Here is a 24,109-nt window from a genome sequence, read left to right on the forward strand (position 1 = left end):
TTGAGCAGTACCACAAAGTAGTAGCCAGGTCTTTTCTGTGTTTGTACTTGAATAGGGCCCTATCTGGAACCTGACTTCTGTCCAAGGGCCTAACCTCTTTTCATAAGTAGAGTGGGTGCACACCTGTGAAGGTTTGACAGTTAAATTATCATGAAATAAATAAGTGATTACTTTTAAGACAAGCTGTTTCAACCTGTCGGAATATGTCTGATACACTCTCATTCACCGAAGAGCACATACAAAATTACATTTCTACACCTTTCCCATTTTCTTGTGTCACTCTTAGTTCTACAGCCAAACAGCAAAATGAGTCAGAGAAATTGATTTGTTTACATAAGAAGCACATAAGAACTGAGCTACATGGGTACTTCCTTTTTGAGCATTTGAAAGTTGGGATTATCCCGTGGGGCTTACAAATTAATAATACGCCGGTCATTTTCATTGAGGTCCCAGAGTATAAAAAGGCCTTCAGCTTTATAAGCACAAAATGTAGTCGTGACCTTATGGTCCATACAATAGAGACTGCTCAAAGAATTTGTCGTAAAGAAACTGAGGAGTTAGAAGTACTGACCCAGGCAATCAAAGATAATCATACCACATCAGAAGCAAAGGCTCTCATTGAGAAAATTGAGAAAGAGATACTAACATTTAAGGATCACACCATCAGTTTTAAAACAACTTAATTTGAAAGAGACACAAAATCCATTAATGTAGAAGTAGTTTACCCTTATTTAAAGACGACTTTTACACCAAGAGACTCGTAGAGCGCTTTCAGAATATCAGGGTCGCTCAAGAAACAGGTTCTTAACTTTTTCTGAATCATCGTCATCTGACTCATCAGGGGAATCTGATCCCAGATGGTCCATTTAAAAGGGTCTTTTTTAGTCAAAGGCAACCAGAAACCACGGGTGAGGTTCAATCAACAGCCCTGGGAAATGAGAACAAGGCGCCATTATTACAAATCATGAAAACAACGTCAACAGTAACCCTGTCTGAGACAAAGCTAACCAAAGATGAAGAATATGTCCTGGACCTTGGACTGAAGTTTGTCCCAAACAAATCCACTGACTATACACGGCTGAAAATTGAAGCATATTAATTTTTTCGAAAAATTTGTTTGAAGGCATTCTTTGAGGGTAAAGAATATAAGGGAAATGGGGGAACATACGTGTCTAGCGAATAAATCAAGATTTACTCCATCAACATATAACATCCCCAAACAAATAGTGGCCTTTGAACAAGTCGCACTTTACTCTATAGGCCAACTAGAGAAACAAAAAAACTACTTGAAGAAAAACATAACACCTCTACAACAACAAGCTGTTTGAGATTTAAGAAGTGATGACTCGGTGGTGATTAAGCCCGCCGACAAAGGCGGGGCATTAGTGGTATGGCCCAGAGAAATGTATTTGACTGAGGGAAGAAGCCAGGTCTGTAACCAAGAATGGTATTGCCAAATCCAAAGTGACCCTACACGACAAATCCAGGATAAAATCTCCAGAATTTTGAAAGAGGGCCTTGAGTAAGGATTTCTAGGACCTAAGGAATATGATTTCCTTTTGAAGAAACATCCACGGACACATGTGATCTATTTCTTGCCAGAGATCCACAAACGACTAACAGATCCTCAAGGAAGACCTATCATTTCGGGGTGTGACTCCATATTTGAGCCGATCTCCAAGTATGTTGACATCTTCCTTAAACGATTCATGGAAGATGATCCTTCATATTTGAGTGATACAACTGATTTTATCACCAAAATAGTAGGCCTGCATTTAAATGAACAGTTGCATTGGATGGTATCATTTGATGTCATCAGTTTGTACACACAGATAATGTACACATACTGCAGGATTAGGCCCTGCAAGTGATTGAAGTCTATCTGGAAAGTCGTACCAGACCGCATAGAGTTTGAACAGAATTTGTGCTTCAGTTGGCAGAAATAGCCTTAAAGAAGAACTATTTCAAATTTGAGGACACATACTACATGCAAACGAAAGGCACTGCAATGGGGTGTCCCTTCGCACCGGAGATGGCGGTGCTCTTCATGGCCAATAGAAAACATGTTCATTTTTAACAACAATCTGTTTCAAGCAAACATTTTACAATGGTATTGATATATCAATGACATCTGGTGCCTATGGCAAGGCACAGATGTAGATTTGGATATGTTCCACGGATGGCTGAACAGCAAGCATGAGGACATTAATTTCAGCATCATAAAGAGCAAAACCAGTTTGACTTTTCTGGATGTAGAAGTGGTGTCATAGGAGGAAAAGCTTACGACTACGTTACACAGCAAAGTCATGGAAAAATTGCTCATGGAGGGACGATATTGAAATCCACGCGTCCATATTCTGCAAACAGATGCTAGTCAAGTCAAGTCAAAAATGTGTATAGTGCACTACTCACCCAGAGGGTCTCAAGGCACTTGAAGGGGGGGAGGGGGGGGGGTGTTCGTTACTTATCAAATAGCCAAGTTTTGAGTTGTTTTCGGAAGGAGAGAGTGGTTCTGTGTAAGGCGGAGGTGGGTGGGGAGAGAGTTCCAGGTTTTGGCCGGTAAGTAGGAGAAGGATCTTCCTCCCATGGTGGCTCTTTGGATGCGTGGAATCGCAGCGAAGGCTTGATTGGACGATCGTAGTTGGCGGGTGGGGGTGTAAAAGGTCAGGCGCGTGTTGAGGTATTTGGGTCCCAGGTCGTGGAGGGCTTTGTGTGCATGGGTGAGGAGATGGAACGTTATTCTCTTGTTGACTGGGAGCCAGTGAAGGTCTCTCAGGTGATCGGATATGTGATTGTGGTGGGGTATGTCTAGGATGAGTCGGGCGGAGGCGTTCTGAATGCGTTGGAGTTTATTCTGTAATTTGGCTGTGGTTCCGGCGTAGAGGGTGTTTCCGTAGTCCAGTCGGCTTGTGACAAGTGCTTGGGTGACCGTCTTTCTTGTTTCGGTGGGAATCCAGCGGGAGATCTTTCTGAGCATACGTAAGATGTTAAAGCATGATGATGAGATGGCGTTGACTTGTCTGGTCATCGAGAGGGAGGAGTCTAGAATGAATCCCAGGTTGCGAGCATGGTCCGTTGGTTTGGGTGCGCTGCCCAGGGCCGGTGGCCACCATGAGTCGTCCCATGCGGAGGGGGATGAGCCTAGGATGAGGACTTCCATCTTGTCAGAATTCAGTTTTAAGCAGCTGTTCTTCATCCACTCGGCAACATGTTGCATCCCTTCGTGTAGGTTAGTTTTAGCATGGTTCATGCCGCGAGAGGTGCTTCTTCAGAAAAAAAACCAACCGCTTGACAGATTAGTATGTGTGTCTACCTATGGTCCGGATACCAATAGGTTTAGACAAATCATCTTGAAAAATTGGCACTTGTTACAAGGATTTGAGTGTCCATTCCAAAGACCACTGTTTGCAATGAAAAAGAACAGTTCTATAGGGCAACAAATCGTGAGAGCTGAGTTACCATTGATATGGCCGAAGAGCGATTTACGATCACAGTGGGGAATAAAACCTGAGGAGGGCCACCACAAATGCGGAAATTTTCTTGGCTTGCGAGTCTACAATGAAGGGAATAGAATTCACTCATAACACCATTAAATGGACACACAAGCAATTTACGAACTGTGTTATATAGGTCCCCTAATATAGGGTCTGGTAACATAATACCCCTTTACCTATATTCTTCCCTTCATTACTTACATAACCGTTCTTAGGGTCTGACCTTTTACCTAGATACGACACTGCACATAGAACGCGGGGTTTCCCTGGTAGACGCCTCATACATTATACATGAGGATTCTTGGAAACTCAGCTGGACTACCATCTCCTGTATAATATTTGTGTATAAATGTTCATTCCCGATGACATCCTAAGTCTGACAAGTGGCACAGCAAGGTAGAACCCCCAGGGAGAACTTTGGGTTTATAAACATCGCATCTTGCTAAGACAAAGAAAGGAAATCAGGACTTCCCTGCTGACGCACTAACGCGAGAGGCTGAAGTTCCTACATGCAGATACTCCAGCTTGCAGTGGTCTAACAGCCCGCGCGGGCTGTCCAACTCGAGACCAGGACGGGGTCTCACAGTCTCTCAGTCCAGGTAATGGGGTTGACTTTATCCTAGAGGGATTGTTGACTTAATACCTACATACATGCTAGGTATACTTAGGTACATCTAGTTAGGGTAGCATCATAGGAATACACACTTTTATTGTCATGTATTCTATATACTTGTCTGTATTCATGATCATGGCATGATGGTAGAAATCTACCATCCTTTTACTTTCTTAGTGCTTCTAATCATTTATGTCTGTAACTGTTCAGTGGTTGTTGCAGCTCATCTATTTAACACTAGAATAGCGACTGTTCAATAAATACTTATTGAAAAAGGTCCATACCGTTTATTCTGTGTATCTCTCTGAGACTAAGTGAGCACGAGTGACTGAGCGAAAAGTAGTACACTGAGGGTTGAGGGTTGTCATGTTCGAGGATTTCCAAGAACTATTCTCTCCTTGGTCAGAGGAGTTTCTAGTGGCACTGTGGGCTAGCTGATACAGTGGCCAACATACCGTTGGGGGTGTTTAGAGTCAGTCAGACACCAATCCTACAGTGTATATTGTCTGAACGCGAAGATCCTGTATGTGTTTTATAGGAACTACATGACACAAGTTTGCAGCTCTCCTCCCTTCTTGGGTATAAAAGAGAAGAAACGGGTGACCAAGAGGGCCGCATACAGCCAGTAGCTAAGTTCTCTTCAAGATATGTCTTCAGATGTTGGATTTTAGGTTCGCTCACTGGGTATATCCGACTGCAAGGTATGGTTGTACAGGTAGTAAATCTGTGCTGCAGTCCTAATTGTGATGTGGCAGAAACTTACTAGCCTTTTGCTGATCAAAAACAACCTGATAAGCTGCATAACATTGTGAAGTGGGCTACAACAGAACATACCTGATCATGCACACTTTATGTCTTAGCAATTTTGCTGGACCTTCAGTTTCATTGGACAAAGCAATTCCAGAGAGGAAAAAAAAGATATTCTAAATCCTTCCCTTCTATCCCCCCACTATCATTTTCAATCCAAATAACTGACTAACATATCCACCACTCAATTCACTTTCATATTTCACTATACTAATTCACCACTAATCCTTTATGGGTTCCGATGTAGCGTACTGCTTGCCAGAAAAGTGCTTCAACACCCCATCAAGGGTAGCAAGTGTTATATTTAATGCAAACCATTTACCCTCTTCTATCCCTCCGCTATCCTTCCCAATCCAAATAACTGACTAACATATCCACCACTCAAATTGCTTTAATATTTTCATTATACTAATTCACCACTAATTCTTTCTAGGTTCTGAAGTAGCTTGCTACTTGCCTGAAAAGCGCTTCAACACCCCCTCAAGGGTAGCAAGCGCTATATAAATGCAAACCTTTTTCCCTCTTCTATCCCTCTGCTATCCTTCTCAATCCAAATAACTGACTAACCTATCCACCACTCAAATTACTTTCATATTTTCACTTTACTAATTCACCACTAATCACCACTTACAATATAAGTGGCGGAGTTGATTGGTGCTTCAAAGGACAGCTTGGTGTCTAAAATGACACCTAGGTTTTTGGCCTTGTGCACTGGATTTGGTAAGGAGCCAAGTTGGACCGTCCACCAATTGATGGACCAAAATGATGGATTGTTCCCCAGCAGCAAGACTTTGGTCTTGGAAGAGTTCAACTTCAGACAATTGTTTGTCATCCATTTTGCTATATGACTCATACAGATACGTACATGCAAGCTCTATCACAAAAGAGGAAAGGCAAAGAAATAGGGATGTGTCAGACTTGTGAGTTGAAGCAATGCTGCAAATCTGTCTCTCTTGGTGGGATTCTGGACCTACACCTGATAACCGTGAGAAGATCCCTCTCTTCCTGCTAAATCTTGCTCAATTCTATGCGAAAATAAGTAACATCCTCAGAACAGTCAACTACACTCAAAAATACTACAGCTGTACAGTGTCATAATACTACGTCAAAATTGTCTTTCAGCACACTTTTTTAATTGTGTTCTCTTGGATTTGAGGTTACCTTAGTGTCCTCTTAAATTCAGAGTCCTGCGTTTGTGAATTCTTAAGATTTCCAATCCTTTTTCCACACAAAATCGCTGCTCTGGCTTTCTCTTGCACTGCTGTTGTCTTAAAACACAGATAGGCTTTAGGGCCGAAGTCACAACTGAGTGTCTTGATTCTTTCTGCCAAACTCAGTATTAAGTTCTGGGTTTCTACAGTGTAGTTGGCAAGTGCTTGCTTGTTTTAGTCGTGTACTAATTCTCTCATGCACCTTAAAATAAGGCTCCTTATTTGTTTGTTCTTATATTTCAGGTTGTGTTCAATCCAGAGACGCTGACAATGGAAGCAGGACTCCATCAACAAGTCTCCGACGGAAGCAGATGGTTTGGAAACCAAGTAAGTTGTTAGCAGTGTTGAGCAGGCGGCTCCTTTCCTCGCAAACACCGACCTCAAAGTAAGACATGGTCGAATGGGCTTGGCCTTTTATACCTCTTGCCCTCAAAATGACAGCCGAGATTTTCCAGAATGATCAGGAATGTTCCAGGTAATCTGGAGAGGGCAGCATTTGCCACAAATTCATTCCAGTGCTCATAATGGAGTAGAATGAGGCTCAAGTAGCACTGCTTATAACAATTTAACATTCTCATATTGATCCTTTCATAAACATGATATAAAATCAACAACTAAGATCCTGTTATGGCCCACAGCCTGTCATTACTATCTGTTGATGACACCTTTGTTCAATTCTACCTACGCCATAATTTGATCAAAAACGTGCAATCTCAAACTACCCAGTTGCCTGAACCTAAGATGGCGGCTCCCCGAGTTTATTTACCCACGACAAGCTTTCCCGGTTCTCAGGCCAATCAGCTGTATTGTCCTAAAACAAAGAATTAATTCATCAGAAGGCCGGTGAGCCCTAACCCCAGTGACATCTTTGTTAAAAAATCTACTTGTACTATAATCTGGATAAAAACATTCAGTCTCGAACAACCAGGATGCCTGACCCTAAGATGGCGGCTCCCGAGTTTGTTTACCCACGAAGAGCTTCCAATCAATCAATCAATCAGGACATGTATAGAGCGCGCTACTCACCCGTGAGGGTCTCAAGGTGCTGAAGGGGGGAGGGTGCTGCTAGTACCCGAGTTTGCTTACCCAAGAAGAGCTTCCACAAACAAATGCTTGTGGAGTGATACTTGATCACCTCACACCACTATTAGGTGAAAGAACCTAAGCTCACTATCTCGACCTCAGCTCGACTTTGCAGAAGACTTGAGATCCTGATTACCTGGAAGCCTGCCACCTAGTCACAATTGCCTTACCCTAAGATGGGGGATCTTCAAGCCTAATTACCTCCACCGCAAATCCCCTAACAACTGTGGGTGGAGCAGTAACTTGTACATTTTTAAAACTCTCCTACTACGAGCGGAACTGTGATCAGTTCTATCTGTTGGACCCAACTTCAGGAATACCTGCAGGCATGAAAACTTTGATACCTGTCACTTAGATGGCGGAAGCCTCCCATGGGCCTCGTCCGGTCTCTTAATGGAGAAACAGCGCCACAGCATAAAGATAACACTCAGCTCGACCTCTCCTGAGGACCAATCCCACACTCGACAGGGTAAACATTCAATACACCAACCCACTGGATTAATACAAAGGCCTAACTATCCTCACTAGCTCGATTACCAAGAGAAGAGCAAGATTTAACCCAGCCCCCCAGCCCACCTCTCTAAGACTGACAGACTGCGGAGTGACCTGTGTAGTAAACCACACCGCCAACGAGGACAAAATGATTACTGACACATCAACCACCCTCCACGCCCTCTCAATGAATTATACGAAACCCCATGGCCAAAACTCCTTCTCCATCATCTTCCCCCCAATCTATCACTCAAAGTGAAAAAAAAAAAATTCAAACACAGGCTGATTAAATAGCACCCTGAAACACTATTCACTGACATTTATCACTGCTCCACCAAAGGCCAGCGGAAAATGGATCTCATTTTCCACACTCTGAGCCCCGCGGATTGGAATACCATTGTGAGAACACACCTCCACATATCCAAAACATTCTGCACCCCTCTCAGCTGCAAACCGTCTGAAACGCTGTGTCAAAACCTCGGTGACCATTTAGAGCAATGGTACAGTACTAACCACCAATGACAATCTAGACTCATTTGACGCCCTCTTCCCCATGCTACGCAGCGCCTTCACCCATCTCCGACATGCCCACTCAAAAAAAACCCTGACCACAAAGAGACTTACCCCATGGAGAATTCACAAACCAACCTCATGACAGACCTCACCAACCCCAACTTACACCCCCCGGTTGCTACCTCCCCCCTCCCCCTACCCTGACTCACACAACACATTCCTCTCATCCAGCACTAATCTGGAGTATGGCTCACACAATACTTTCCAACCCCATGTAGAGCTCCACCTCTCCCACTCTTCACAATACTACCAACAACAAGCAGCTAATGTAATCAACCCTCAGTCATTGACTCCCAACCCTCACCTATCACCGACTCTCATGAACCTGACGCTTGAACCACAACAGGTGACGCCACGCCCCACGTCATGACCACCCCCTAGGGCAATTCAGCAAACTCCGACACTGTGAGACACTCTCTCACTAGCAGGCTCTCCCCTTCCCTGGATAGCCCCGCTTGGGACTCCAAAAACCTGAACTCCACCACTCCCTCCTCTTCGATCACGACTCAGAGACTGACAATACTGGAAAACAAATTAGAGATCGCAATACTGAGCATCAACAATATCCTATCGCACCTCTCTTCACGTCTGGAGCCTACTCTGCGCCCTCACCTTATTCCCACCATTTCCAACACTAAACTCACAAGAACCCCCAAGGCTCAAGGGCACAGATGGCCCACTATCCCCTCCCTGAACAAACATCTAAGACCCGAATGAACAACTTCAGCAATGTCCATGAGTGAGGCGATTGACCTTGCCAACTCCTACGATGCTTCTTCAACGATCAACCCCTGTTCCAAAATCAAGGTTATCATGGGACTTGGAAGAGAATGCCCACCCACCCAGAACATCGAGGCCTCCAGACGTCCTCACTAATGTCCCCATGATTTCCACAACGAAGATACTCAACATCAGGGAGACAACCAAATGCATGCTCATTAATTGTAGATCGGTGAACAAACATGCCACAGAACTAGAAGAAACCATCCTCACCAATGACATAGAGATCTCATTCATGACTAAAACTTAGTTAAATGAGTCCTCCTCCCCAGTCATGGACATGCATTTCCCCCCGGGGTTCTCAAGCATCAATAAAGATAGAACGAAACACTGAGGTGGAGGCATTGCAATCGTCCACAAGAACAACATGTTCGAGGCATATGAGCTGCAGATCACACACTGTGCATAGATCGCCATCTGGTGTAGGGCCCGGATGTTTGCATTTTGTTGTTGTCCTGGAAAAGTCTTTGGAAGTCACAAGGTACGTGTCTCCTCCTTTGGACCATAGTGCGCATGGACATCAGCTCCATCTTCAGATTGTTTTTTTTCTGCCATCGGGCTGGGATATGTTTGTCGCGCTCCAGCTCGGTATTGTTACCGATCCTACTTTCCACGCCCACTCCTTCACCCTTTCTACTGTATTGTTTTTGATTGCGAACCCACATCGTCACACGTCTCAACAACTTCGAAGTCCTCAATTCCGTTCATCGACGAAGGCCTTCCGGCCTACCTGGGCCTATACATCTGGCTCATGGAAAGGACTCTATTTAAAAAGTGTCCTCAATGTGGGTCGAAATTCCCACATACACATCTGCATGAGGTGTGTAACCTCTGCCTTTCACTGGAGCACTAGGCCAGGGACTGTTCAGCTTGTGCCTCTTTCCGCTCCAGGAAGACCATTCAGGATCGTCGAGCTCGAAGAAAAATTACTCGCTTGTCGACCTACATTCCCGATGACATCTTTCAAGAAGGCGGCGATGTCCCAGAACAAGAGCGCATTTAGAAGGCTCCGGCAGTGCCTCCAAAAACGATGACTCTGACGTCGAAGACATCACTCCTGGGCAGCGGGTCGTAAGTACGAATGTCGACCCAGACCCCCCTCCCCCGTCACCCAAAAAGGCTCCGGTCACACCTTCACCTTCAGGCCCGGGTGCACACTGAGAAAAGCTCCTCACGCCCCGCCTTCGGCCTGTCCAAGAAGCACACAACAAAGCCTTCAGGCCACTCGGGCTTGAGACAGCCTACCTTCAGTGCCGAAACCCAAACCCCGGCACCAAAGAAAAAAACACCATCATCCTCCTCGGTGCCAACTACAGCCTCCGCATCCACACACTCGGCATGCAAGCCTACCAGCACCAATCCTTCGGCTCCAAAGAAACCATTGGAGCCGGCACCCAAGCCTACTGACACCAACCTTTCCACTCCAAAAAAGCCTTCGGAGCCAACCAAGAAGCAGTTGCTGAAAAATACAGACACTCAGTATTCGGCACCGAAAAAACACCCAGAACTAAACAAATAACCGGTTTTACAGGCTCTACCAGATACCTCAAAAGCTCACGGGTCCAAGCCTAAGGAGCACAAAAACTCTACAGAGTCTGTGCCACGTAAACATTCTGAACCGAAAAATTCGGCACCTAAAGACATTCCTCCCACAGAAGAGTGTTTAAACCAGATCCCACTAAAAAAACTCTCCAAAAAGATCCAAAGACTGGTCAACTGACTCTCAGTTCTAAAAAGAGACCACTGGACTCACCTGCACCGACTCCACCACCTAAAAAGAGGGACATTGCAACTTCTCCTCTCAGGATCCCTCCTCCACCCCCTCCTCTATCTCCTCCTCCACCTCCTCCAGACCACTCTCCAACACCATCTCCTCCATCAACAGATGAGGATGGTGAAAGTTCTGATGACATAGGGGAGGCTAGTCCGCCTCATACCCCAGACCCATGGAACGATTACAATACACCAGACGTCCCTAATGTGCCACAGGAAGACATCTATCCTTCTAGACCTTCCCCTCCTGAGGATACCATGAGTTTCAACCAGCTAGTCCACAGAGCTGCACAATACCATGGGGTTAACTTACACACAGACCCAGTGGATGAGGGTTTCCTAATGGATACATTTGATATCTCACAAAAGACCACCTCCATCCTACCCATGCTAAACGGGGTTATTGAACATGCACCTGAAGTGGTTAATGACCCGGTTAGGGCTAGAGTCATCAACCCAGGAATAGAGAAAGAATATAAGCCCACCCCAACAGACCCAACATACATTAAAGGCCACATACCATTGGATTCTCTAGTAGTCTCCAATGCCAGGAAGAGGGCTAACTCTCAGACATCAGGGGACACTCCACCTCCTGACAAATAGTCCAAACTCTTGGATGCCTCTGGTGAACGAACTATCTAACAAAACAACAATGCCAATACTGATATAGATAATTCAAATAAACAAATATCCATCCAAATCAAGAAAACGATAATTATCCGGCTCAGCCTTACTGATTAGAGCCAGCCCCCAGTTGTTTCTGGTGAACGAACAGCATCTCAAGCAGCTAGCATATGGCATATCTCCACCACTCAAGATTTGTTAACTAGGTATGAAAAATATAAAACAAAGGCTAACGACCTCATACAGGAGGGTAAACTCATCACTAATACTTCCATTCGCTGCGCTCTGGACTTGGCAGATACTGCCTCCCGGACTATTAACACAAGCGTGGCTAAGTATCTCAGGTTTTAAGCCTGAGGTACAAAATTCCACCTTAAACCAGCACCTTGACCAGCAACAATTGTTCGGACCCACCGTGGATTTATCTCTTCAGAAGATGAAGAAAGACACCGACACGGCTAAATCAATGGGAGCTTTGCAAACGCAAGCTCCCAGACGGTCCTTTTGTCGCTCCTCTTACAGGGGCACCTCCAGAGGCTACTACTCTGACAACGCCTCCACATCGTACAAGTCCCCCACACAGACCACATTTACCAGAGGTTCCCAAAGAGGGAGCTACAGAGGTAACAATAATAAGGACAATAAGAGGCAAAACCAACAACACCCGCTCTGCCTCCACCCCTACCCAATTACTTCCCCCCACTTCCCCTGAACCATTCCACACCAGGCGGGGGAAGATTACTACAGTTCCTTCCTGTCTGGAACAACATCACCACAGACAGGTGGGTGAGATAAATAGTTTACACAGGTTACTTTGTAGAACTCACTACTACCCCCCCAAACATATCACCCAGGCAGCGTCCATCTGTCACTGGAACATTTATCACTGCTAAAACAGGAGGTCATCTCCCTTCTGCAAAAGAATGCAATAGAACCGGTACTCCTGCATCAGCAAAACACACAGGTTTACTCCCTGTACTTCCTCATTCCAAAGAACGACAGTTCTCTAAGACCCATCCTAGACCTCAGACCCCTAAACCTGTACATACAATTGGACCACTTTCACATGGTCACGCTTCAACAAGTCCTTCCTTTGGTCGCACAAGGCGATTTCTTTGCCACTCTAGATCTCAAGTACGCCTACTTTCATATTCCCATTCATTCCTCTCACAGGAAATATCTTAGGTTTGTAGTGAATGGTCAGCATTAATTCAAGGTACACCTATTCGGAGTCACCACAGCACCCAGAGTCTTCACCGAGTGTCTAGCAGTAGTTGCGGCTCACCTAAGGAGGCAGCATATTCATGTCTACCCCTACCTAGACGACTGGCTCATAAAACCCAATTCATACAACCAGTGCGTACAACACACTCACGCTAAAATCCAACTGCTGCACGACTTGGGGTTTACGATAATCCACCCAAAGTCTCACCTATAACCGTCCAACATACAACAATATCTCCAGGCTACAATAAATACCTCAAAGGCACTAGCATATCCCAGTCCACCCTGGATAGCAAGCATACAAAGCCTTGTCACAAAGTTTCAGCCCCAACCCTCTCTTCCAGGTCGAGTGTTCATGCAACTAATAGGGATGATGGCCTCTTGCATATTCATAGTACACCACAGAAGACTCCAGATGTGTCCCCTACAGGAATGTTAAGCATGTCAGTGAAACCAAGCTCAAAGTCAGCTGACGGATCTGGTGTTGGTGGCCGGTCGCACGCATCACTCTCTGCAGTAATGGAACACCAAAAACCTTTCCAAAGAGCAACCGTTCATCGAGCCAGTTCCACAGATCGTGTTAACAGCGGACGCATCACTCTCCGGCTGGGGAGCTCATGTGATACATCATACCATACAGGGCACGTGGACACCCCAACAAAGGTTGCTCCACATCAATTACCTAGAGTTACTAGCCATATTCCTAGCATTAAAGTCCTTCCAGGAACACATTCTGGGCAAAGCTGTCCTCGTCCGCACAGACAATATGACAGCAATGTATTACATACAGAAACAAGGCGGGACACACTCTCTTCAACTCTTCTAGCTAGCACAAAGCATATGGAGATGGGCTATTCCGCAGAAGATTTTTCTCCTAGCCCAACACGTTCTAGGAGTCCAGAACAGCATAGCAGCTCTGTTAAGTCATCAAATGCAACAGACTCATGAGTGGGAACTTCATCCGCATGTTCTTCAACCATTTTTCCAGTTGTGGGGGCACCCAGAGATAGATCTCTTCGCCACCCACGAAAATGCCAAATGCCCAAGCTTCGCCGCCAGGTATCCACACCCATTGTCCAAAGGCAATGCGATATGGATGAATTGGACAGGCAGATTTGTGGACGCTTTTCCGCCTCTCCCACTCATTCCACTAGTGGTGCGCAAATTGCAGCAACATTTAATGACTCTCATCCTAGTTGCTCTAACATGGGCCAGACAACCGTGGTACACCACATTGCTGGAATTATCTGTAGTCCCGCACCAAAAACTACACCTCTCCCCACACCTCCTAACCCAAAAATAGATCAGACACCCAGATCCAGCACAGCTCAACCTAGTGATCTGGGTCCTGAAGTCCTAGAGTTTGGTTACCTTAACCTTCCTCAATAAATGTGTTACACCAAAGACAATTGTTTATACATATAGACCCCTTACAAACTAGGAAGGTGGCTCTAGGATTTCCATCAACTGCCCTTCGTGGCCAGTGTCATCATCTGGAATTCCAGGTTTTCCTGCCACAACACCTCATGAACCAAAGAAGTGCCTCTGTGGATTGAGTGGCATACCCTATAGAAAGCAGGAACCTATTGGGTCACCAGAACAGACAATATACGCCTGTGATCCTATGTACAAGTCAGTCAATGAAAGGGTTGAAAGAGTGCAGTGCAAATAGTGTGAACATTTAAAAAGGATATGGAGGCATACAAACACCTTTGTTTGATCTGCTGCTCATATACCTCGAACAGAAAATGCTACTTACCAGTATGCATCTGTTCTTGGCATGTAGAGCTGCAGATTCACACACGTTCAACCTACCTTTATCTGTTCAAGTATTATCTTATTTAGATACAGCATACAGGGGCATCTTTTCTGTTTCTCACAAAACTCCATCATTTCTCTAACTGGTGAAAAAAACTATCTAAAGATGGCGCCGATGCCCATGCGCACCATGGTCCAAATGAGGAGTCACCTATCTCGTGACTTCCAATTCCAAAAAAATTCCAGGACAACAACAAAGTGCAAACATCCGGGCCCAACACCAGATGGCGATCTATGAACAGTGTGTGAATCTGCTGCTCTACATGCCAAGAACAGATGCATACTGGTAAGTAGCATTTTCCTTCTGTAGGGGAATCAGACTCCTTCAAATATAACTCATTTGAACACCTAAGTACCATCATTAAGACGAGCTACAGCAAAACACTAGACTGCCTTCTCCACTACCATCCTCCAGGCAACGCCCCTGCATTCGTAGAACACCTTTCAGACCTGATAACCCACTGCTCTCTCCAAGACTCCCAACAACATAATACTAGGTGACTTCAATCTACATTGGAACAATGAAAACAACTCTCTGACCCAATCCCTGACGGAACTTCTTCTCAACAACAATCTTACCCAACAATGCACCGAAAGAACCCATAACAGGGGTGCAACTCTCAATGCCATCATTGCCCACGAAGACACAATCAGAATAGACTACATCCTTCCTGTTGACTGGTCAGATCACCATATCATCCTATTCCACATCAATCAGACTTGCCACTGCCTACCCCGTACACAGGATTCCACAGGGTGAGAAATCTTAGACAAATCCCCCACACCGACCTGGAAGAAAGGGTAAGCTCACTCCTTCCCATCACCGCATGCAAACCTTCGACAACCGAACTCACCTCGAACTACAATGCAATGATGACCTCCATTCTCGACCAGATTGCCCCCTGAAACAAAAAAAAACAAGGACCATACCTTAAAGAGCCTGGTTCAACGCAGATCTAAACTTGGATAGAAGACAACTAAGAGATGCAGAAAGACTCTGGAGAAACAACCCGTCAATAATCCACCTAGATCTTCTCAAATCTGAACGCAGGGAATATAAAAAACACATCAAGAAAGAGAACACATCTTTCTTCTGGGATACACTAAACAATGCCAAAAATCGACCCAAAGAACTCTTTAATATAATCAGACAACAAACCTTCAAGCCCCCCTCACCTGCAGAGACGGCCTCCACAGAACTATGCAACAACTTTGCCACATTCTTCAATGAGAAAATCAACAAGATTGAGCTCTACTTGGACAACAACCTCCAACCACCCAACATAAGTCCTCCCCCCCTGTAAAGACGACCTCAACCCACCCAGTCACCCCCCTCCCACAGCTAAAAATCCTTCGCCCCCATCTCAGATGCAGACATCTCTAAATTGATTACCAGCTCCAAACCCTCGTTTGACTTCTCGGACCCTATACCTGGGCAACTAGCTAAGAAACCCAATCTCACCCTAGCCCCGCTTTGGACCAAGATTATAAATAGTTCCCAAATAACCGGAGTCATGCCAGCCTGTCTCAAAATGGGTCAAGTCACACCACTTCTAAAAAAAAACAGGCTCTGACCCCAATAATCTCAACAACTTCCTTTTCTAGCAAACATCTTGGAAAGATGTGTCCTCTCGCAATTAACACTACACATCGAAAACAACAACTTCCTAGACCCTCACCAATCATGCTGCAGCACTGAAACAGCAATCATGAATTTCGTAGATGACATTCACAATTCAACTGACAATAATCAATGCTGCCTACTCATCCTTCCGTACCTATTGGCAGCCTTCGACACGGTTGACCACAAACTACTCATTAAGTGAGAAAGGGTCGGAGCAGACAAGGTGCTTCTACAGTGGTTCTCCTCCTTCCTGCAGAACCGTACCCAAAGAACGCAAATTAAATACAGCATGTCAGAACTACTTCCCGTAAACACGGGGATTCCGCAAAGGATCAGTTCTCTCCCCGGCACTATTCAATATCTACATGGAACCCCCTCACCAAGATACTCAATAAAGCCAACATCCCGTTCCACCTAAATGCAGATGATACCCAGTTCTACCTAGAAACTTCCTCTATTGATGACATACAAAGACTAAACGTCACTCACTCTGAAAGAAATCCAACACTGGCTATCCCTGAACCACCTGAAACTAAACCAGGACAAGACGGAAATACTCATCATATCCAACAAAGCACAGACCCCCCCAAGTCACAGAATGGCCAAAAACCAATGAGGCAGCCTCATCCCAACAGACTCTGTAAAATCACTGGGAATCACTCTGGACCCTAACTTTGACATGGTCAAACACATCAAAAATACCGCAAAGAGCGCTTTCATCAACCTAAAACTGCTCAACAAAATAAAGCCATTCATCCCTCTCAATGACCTCAAACAAGCCATGTAAGCCCTGATTTTGTACAGATTGGACTACGGGAACGCACCTCTCACAGGCACAGCAAAATCTCACTTAGCCCCCCTCAGAACAACCCTAAATGCAGCAGCCAGGATGGTCACTGGAGTAAAAAAATATGATCACATCACTCCTGCTCTCTGAGAGCTAAAAAGGATACCAACCAAAATGTGTGCCTGCTTCAGAACAGGCTGTCTCACTCACAAAGTCCTGCATACCTGGCCGTCAAACTCAACAAAGCCGGTCAGTCAATAAACCTAAGGAGTACTAACACGCCACTTCTCATCCCATCAAACACTCGCAAACATAAAGCCTCATCACGTGCCTTCTCTGGAAATGCGCCCAAAATGTTGAACTCAATCCCAGTTCATATCAGGACTAACCCCTCCTTTCCAAAATTCAAAAGCCAGCTCAAAGACCTTTTATTCAACTAATCTCTTGAATAGATAGCTGACACTCTACAGCGAATCCCGCACATGGCAGTATACAAACACTTTGTTAAGAGGACCGATACCTCTCTTACCTCTCGTCTCTTTCCGGTGCTCCCCCTCACCGATCTGGATTTGTCATGAATCATGTAGTCTATCGGCTACTCTTTGTGTTTGAACTGTACTCATCATGAATCACTATGTTCTACTACGGTCACTTCTAATGTTTCATTGCATCTTTGATACATGTTGTAAAGTGCTCTGATACCCTCGGGTCTGGCTAGTGCTATATAAAACTTCTAAATAAATAAAAACATCTGTTGCCTTCTCCATGCCTGGACCATGTGAGTCCAGATGCTTCCTATGGAGATTGATGGGGATTTAGTCTTTGAACTGTACTCGTCATGAATCACTATTATTGAGTAGTTTTCTATAGCGCTGGCCAGACCCGAGGGTACAGGAGCGCTTCACAACAGGATATGTATAAGACAGATAACGAATACAATAGGCACAAAGATAAGCATACACCAAGTCCACAGATAGAATAAGCATACAAATAAGTGTTCAACTGGCCCAGAGACAAGGAGGACAAAGTCATATCCTGAGAGGTTCACGTAGCGGTGCCGACCCCATGTGATGGGGAGGAAAGGGGGGGGGGGGTAGAGGTCGGTTGCAGGTATGTGCGATCTGGAGGCAGAACAAGTTAGGGTTTGAAAGTTACGTAATTGGTTTCGGGAAGGCACGGTTGAGGTAAAGTTCTTTTAGGTGACGTTTAAACTTTAGAAAGAAGGAAATAGTTCTAATGTCCACAGGGATGGCATTCCAGATTTTTGGAGCATTCCCTGCAAAGGAGCGATTTGCAGTTTTCTGTTTACGTGTTTTTAAGGGGATGAGCAGGAGGGAGTTTGAAGTTCTGAGTTTTCTAGATTGACCGCCTTTCTTGAGTTTCGAGGCTAGGTATTCTGGTTTCCCTGTGTGCATGGCTTTGTGTGTCAGGCAGGCTGTTCTGAAGCTGGCCTGCACTTCCACTGGGAGCCATTTTAGATCTCTGAGTGCGGGAGAAATGTGGTCAAATTTTTTTACTCCTGAGACCATTCTGGCTGCTGCATTGAGGGTGGTGTTTAGGGGTACTAGGTGGGAGAGGGGGGTACCAGAGAGGGTCGTGTTCCCAGAGTCCAGTCTGAATAACACAAGAGATTGGGTGGCTTGTTTGAGATCCGCAGATGGAATGTAGGGTTTGACTTTGTTGAGTAGCTTCAGATTAAAGAAGGCGCTCTTGGCAGAGTTTTTAATGTGGTTGGCCATGGATAATTTGTGGTCTAGGGTGATTCCTATTGATTTTACAGAGTTAGTCAGAGTGGGAATCACGGTGAGAGTATCAATGGATTTTAGCCACTCAGACACTTGCAGGGTTTCTTCCTTGTTGGAGATCAGTAGGATCTCTGCTTTACCTTGATTGAGTTTAAGGTGGTTCGATGATAACCCTTCTTGGACTTCTTTGATAGTATTATTGAGTCTTAGAATGTCATTGATGGAGAAGGATTCCAGGTAAATCAGGGTGTCATCTGCATATAAATGGAAGAGGAATGTTGGCTTTATTCAGAATGGAAGTGAGGGGTAACATGTAAATGTTCAACAGTTGCCTTGGGGGACGCCTCTGTTCACGAGGAGAAGGTCGGAAGTGAATTACTTTATTGTGACTCTCTGGGAGCGATTCTGGAAGAAGGATGAGAACCATTGTAGAACCTGTTCTTCTGCGCCAACTCTCTCTTTGAGTGCTTTGATGAGAAGATTATGATCAACTGTGTCGAATGCTGCTGACAGGTCCAGGAGGATGAGTAGGCAGCAATGGTCTGAGTAAAGCGAGTGACGGATGTCGTCGACAATGTTAAGGATTGCAGTTTCGGTGCTATTGCCTTTTCTAAAACCTGATTGATGTTGATCTAGCAGGTTGATAGTGTCAATCAGTTTGTTCAGTTGGTGGAGCAAACACTTTTCCAGAATTTTGTCCAAGAAGGGAAGTTATTCAAGTCGTTTGAGTTAAGGCCTGGTTTTTTCAAGTTGGAGTTACTTGTCCGATCTTGAGGCAGTCGGGTATGGAACCTGTTTTTAAGGAACTGTTCATGATTTCGCACCAGAGTGGAGCGAGGGCGAATTTCAGATCTTTGGCCAATTGGGATGGTAGAGGGTCCAAATTGTGGGATGAGGGCGTCGATGTGGCGATTAAGTTGAGAATCTCAGTTTCCCTGACCGGGTCAAAGGCAGACCAGGTAAGTGCGGGTCGCCAACTTGAGGTGGATTTGATTGTTGTGAGGTTGTTGCCTGGAGGATGTAGGTTAATGTTAAGGGACAGTTCGATCTTGTCGATTTTGTCATTGAAAAAGTTGACGAAGTTATCGCATAAGGCTTTAGAAGGCTGAACGAGGAAATTTGACGGTTTGGAGGTTTGTTTTTTAATGATGTCTAATAGTTCTCTTGGTCTGTTTTTTGCCTTGTCGAGCGCACTACAGAAGAAGTTGTTTTTCTCTTTAATGATATGGTTTTTGTACTCTCTTCTTGCTGATTTGAGCTTGTCGCAGTCGGTGGAGGAGGGGTTCTTTCTCCAGACCCGTTCTGAGGCTCTGAGTTGCCTTCTTTCCACATTGATGTCCTTGTTAAACCTTGTTCTTGAGGGGATGTTCCTGGTTTTTTTCAATTTCATGGGGGCCAGTTGGTCTAAGATGGAGGACATCATTGTGTTGTAGTGTGCTGTGAGTTCTGCAGTAGAGAGGCTGTCCGGGGAGGAGGGAGGATATTTTTTCTTCTAGGTCAGCAGTGCTGATCACCGATAGGTTCCTAGACCACTTGGGGGGTCTCTGCTGGAGGGCTGGTAAATGAACGGTTGCTCTAGGTGGAAAAGGGTTAGGTGGTGATCGGACCAGTCAACTGGAAGGATGTGGTCAATAGTGACTGCGTCCTGTTGGGCAATGATAGCGTCCAAGATTGCACCTTTGTTGTGGGTTGGGTTGCTTCTGAGCAGTTTTGGGTAAGCTTGTTGGAATGAAGTAGGTCATTCAGTGTTTGTATTGGAACACTGTTCTCATCATTCCAGTGGAGATTGAGGTCACCTACGATTATGTTGTTAGTGCTTCAGAGGGAGCAGAGAGCTATCAGGTCTGACAGGTGCTCCGTGAATGAGATGGTGTTGCCTGGTGGATGGTACAGGAGGTTACAGTGGAGTACCGTGTTTTTGGCGGTACTGATGTTGGTGGTTAGACATTCAAAGGAGTTGTGGTTGAAAGACTCTATTTCCGAAATTGATAAGTTATTTTTGTGGATAATAGCCACGCCACTGCCTATTTGGTCCTTCCTATCCTTGTTGATGATAGAGTAGCCTGGGGGTATGAGCAAGTCCAGAATGGGGGTCGAACAGTCTTTTAGCCAGGTTTCGGTGATGAAGGCTAGGTCTAGGTCATGGCTGAGAAGGGTTTCCGCCAGTTCTGTGGCATGTTTCACGGCGGCTCTGCAGTTGATGAGCATGCAGTTCGTGTTGGGCCTTCCTATATTAGGTTATATGGGGATGTTGATGAGGGAGGGTGGTGGTCTGGGGGGTTGAGGGAGGATTTGATAGTTTCTGAAGCCTGTGATTACCTGGATTGAAGAGTGATCATCGCTAGGGGTGGAGTGTGGGGGAGGAGGTCTGGTAGGGATCGGGGGAATTGATCGCTTTTGGATCCGGTGATTACCTGGGAAGTAGATTGTTCGGGGCTAGAGGTGGTGTATGAGGAGGCCAGCTCGAACGCTTCCTCTGGGGACATGGCTTCAGTGGTTCTGCTTGGTCTCGAGGCCTGGAGCGGGGAGGGCAGGGTGTCAGGCTATGGGGCGGGGGTTTTGTGTGGCTAGGGCGTGTGGAAACAAGAACAGTGTGCAAGGGGTGGGAGTTAAGGAGAGGGTTGTGGAGCGTCAAGAGGTTGGATAGGATGAGATTCAGTCCCTGTATTATGAAGGTGATATGATTTTCAATACGGTCAAGCCGACAGTCCGTCATATCTTGCGTGGGGGGGTTGCTTCTGGATGGGATCAGTGCTTCCTGTAGTCGCGTAGGTGGGGGAGTTTTTGGAGTATATTATGTTACTGGATGGGGAACTAGAGTAGGTCGTATGGTGTGGGGGTCTGGGTGAGTTGGTCGTTTGGTGTTGTAGACGGTTAGAGACTGGAGGAAGGGAGCCAAGGAGGAAGTATTGCGCTCGTCTGGAGTAGGCAATGGCCTGTTAGGCTGAGTAGGGCGAGGGGGAACCAGGTGTGGTGATCGTTTGGTCTTGCAGAAGAGTCGAGGCTGAGGGTTGGGCGCCTTGGGGGAAGTATTGCGATCGTCAGGGGGAGATCTAGGGATGAGAAGCCTAGGGGGAAGATCTGATGAAGGGTCTATATTAGGGGGCTTGGCTGAGAGCTTAGAATTGCAGGGGGTGGATAGGGTTTGGGGTAGAGTGTCGGAGGCTGTGGAAGCGAGTGGTGAACTGGAGCTGCAGGGAGATGGGAGGGTTTGGGGGTTGGGCGTAGGTGGCTGAGGATGCGGGGGGAACTAGGCATGGGGGGTTGGATGTCCAGTTGAGCGAAGGGGAGGGGGGTGAGGTGCGGTTGGGGTTAGAATGAAGAGAGGGGAAGAGGAGATCAAAGGCTTCAGGATTGTCATTGTTGGCTTGGATCAAGATGGTGCCGTTGGAATATATGGTTACCGAAGTGGTTCCATGGCGTGGTAGGTGATTAGGTGGGCAGAATGAGAGTTTTGAGCTGTGAGGTGTGTTGGTGGTTTTGATGATTTGGCGTGTTGCTCTCAAGGTGAAGATCCAAACGCTAGGTCTGACTTTGTGAAAGATGAGGTCCATTTTCACTTGACCATTCACGGGAGAGTGGTAGATGTCGGCAAAGAAGGACTCTGGGAATTGCATGATCAGTTTATGTTTAATGGATTTTTTTGATTTAGGTGCGAGGGTAGAGGGGAGAGACAACGAGAAGAAGTTTGGACCATGTCGCCTGATGTAGGGTGAGGAGAGGGGATTGGGGGGGGATGACATGAGTGGGGGCATTATGGTTAGGTGTCAGTGGGACTGATAATATATTGGGGGGTTTCTACTACTGACCTGGTGGTGGAGGCAGGGGAGCTTCCCGACTGGTTTAAGGGAGACCGAAGTATCAGTAAGTGTAGTGTGTAGGAGGGAGGAGCAGAGTCAGAAGGGCGCTATGAGGCGGGGAGGCAAACTCTCCGCAGATGATGGGAAGTCACTGAGGCTGGAGATCTTAATGAGACCGCTTCAGGATAGGCGGAGAGGGCCTTGTTGGAGGGAGGGGGATCGGATTACTCTGATAGCCTCTAGTAGGGAAAACTCTGATGGCATCAAGTAGGGGGGGTTCGGGACAGGAGATTGTGACCCAGAGTTTTTCCCAGGGAATGATTCACCTGTGCCATAATCGGTTCAGCAGCCGATGCTCCCCTGTTAAGGTTTCAAAGTTTCAAAGTGCGCAACCGAACGTTAGTCCCCTAGAGATTCTTAATGGGTTGTCATGTTTGACAGCCGTTAAGAGATCTGGAGGGACAGGGGGGGTACGGTCACTTCTTATGTTTGATTGCATCTTTGATACATGTTTATAAAGTGCTCTGATACCCTCGGGTCTGGCTACGCTCTATAAAACTCCTAAATAAATAAATACATTTAGATTTGGGTAAACTGCTAGCTACCCTGGGGACTTTATTGGAGATCATGACACAGGCTGAGAGGGAGTCTGGCTGTATGGATTGATGACATCCCTACGGATAGCATGTGAGATCTTCACTGCTATGCCCTGGCTGAGGTTTAGAGTCCTTAACATTTACCTAGCCGAGGAAATAGTTCCTCCACTTAGAGCAGAAGGTGTCAGGGGCGGAACTCATTAGGAAGAGCTCTAACACGCAACAGCTAGTGCCAAAAAGTACTAGACAAAGTTGGCCGCCGTAGTGTTTGAAACAAAAGGAACAAAAACATACAGGTACTGCACCTTCAGGAGATTGTCACTGCTGCAACGTTGTGTGAACACCTAGCTTGTTTGAGCGAGGAGTTGTCACTGGCCCCATGGAAGAACTAAACACCACGAGCACCGCAATGGCAATGCAGCTTCCTCTTTAGTGGAATGGGCATTGCCATTTCTGACTCAGTGGCTGGAGCGGCACTCTCAATGCAGGAGCACAAATATTTTAGCAGTGTCACAGCAGAGACACCAACCTCTCCTCTCAGTGGATCATATTGGATACACAACCCGTTTGCAGCTTGCCCCTCATGACCATGACACCAGCAGGCAATGGGTCACTAGCCTATTACCCCCATACCTGTCTCAATACCAACAATCAGTACTGCTCTACCATGATCATCTATAAGAATTGCCTAATGTGAGTTGTGCCTGTAGTTTTATTAGCTGTGTGAATAATAATAAATTACTTATCTGATAGTCATCTAGCTGCAGATTCCTTACCTTAGAATTATCCCCAGGCATCAGAATGGATCCAGAGTTTTTTTGTGAGCAGCACTCCTGCGCAATAGGAGGTGGCGTTGTTCGGCTCACCGTGGCATAATCTGCTTCATCCACACCAGAATTGACATGTGCAGTGCCTACATATTAGGAATGAAAGACCTCGCGGAATGGATGAAGCTCAGCCGTCTGAAACTGAACTCAGACAAAACGGAAGTCCTCATCCTGGGAATATCTCCCTCTGCCTGGGATGACTCCTGGTGGCCCCCTGCCCTGGGCACCGCCCCCAAGC

General features: G+C 45.9%; 1 protein-coding gene across 5 annotated transcripts in view; it reads left to right on the plus strand.

Annotated features, from left to right (window-relative positions):
• Window positions 1–24,109, plus strand: part of LOC147700662 (uncharacterized) — a 334,569-nt gene that overhangs the window by 159,104 nt on the left and 151,356 nt on the right. For all 5 annotated transcript variants that reach the window (XM_086929722.1, XM_086929724.1, XM_086929725.1 and 2 more), the window contains one exon: window positions 6,369–6,452. In XM_086929722.1, the coding sequence (XP_086785848.1) occupies window positions 6,369–6,452 (84 nt within the window). The remainder of the gene's footprint in view (window positions 1–6,368; window positions 6,453–24,109) is intronic.

The sequence above is a fragment of the Lissotriton vulgaris genome, chromosome 7 (assembly GCF_964263255.1).
Source record: "Lissotriton vulgaris chromosome 7, aLisVul1.2, whole genome shotgun sequence".
In the NCBI taxonomy this organism is placed as follows: domain Eukaryota; kingdom Metazoa; phylum Chordata; class Amphibia; order Caudata; family Salamandridae; genus Lissotriton; species Lissotriton vulgaris.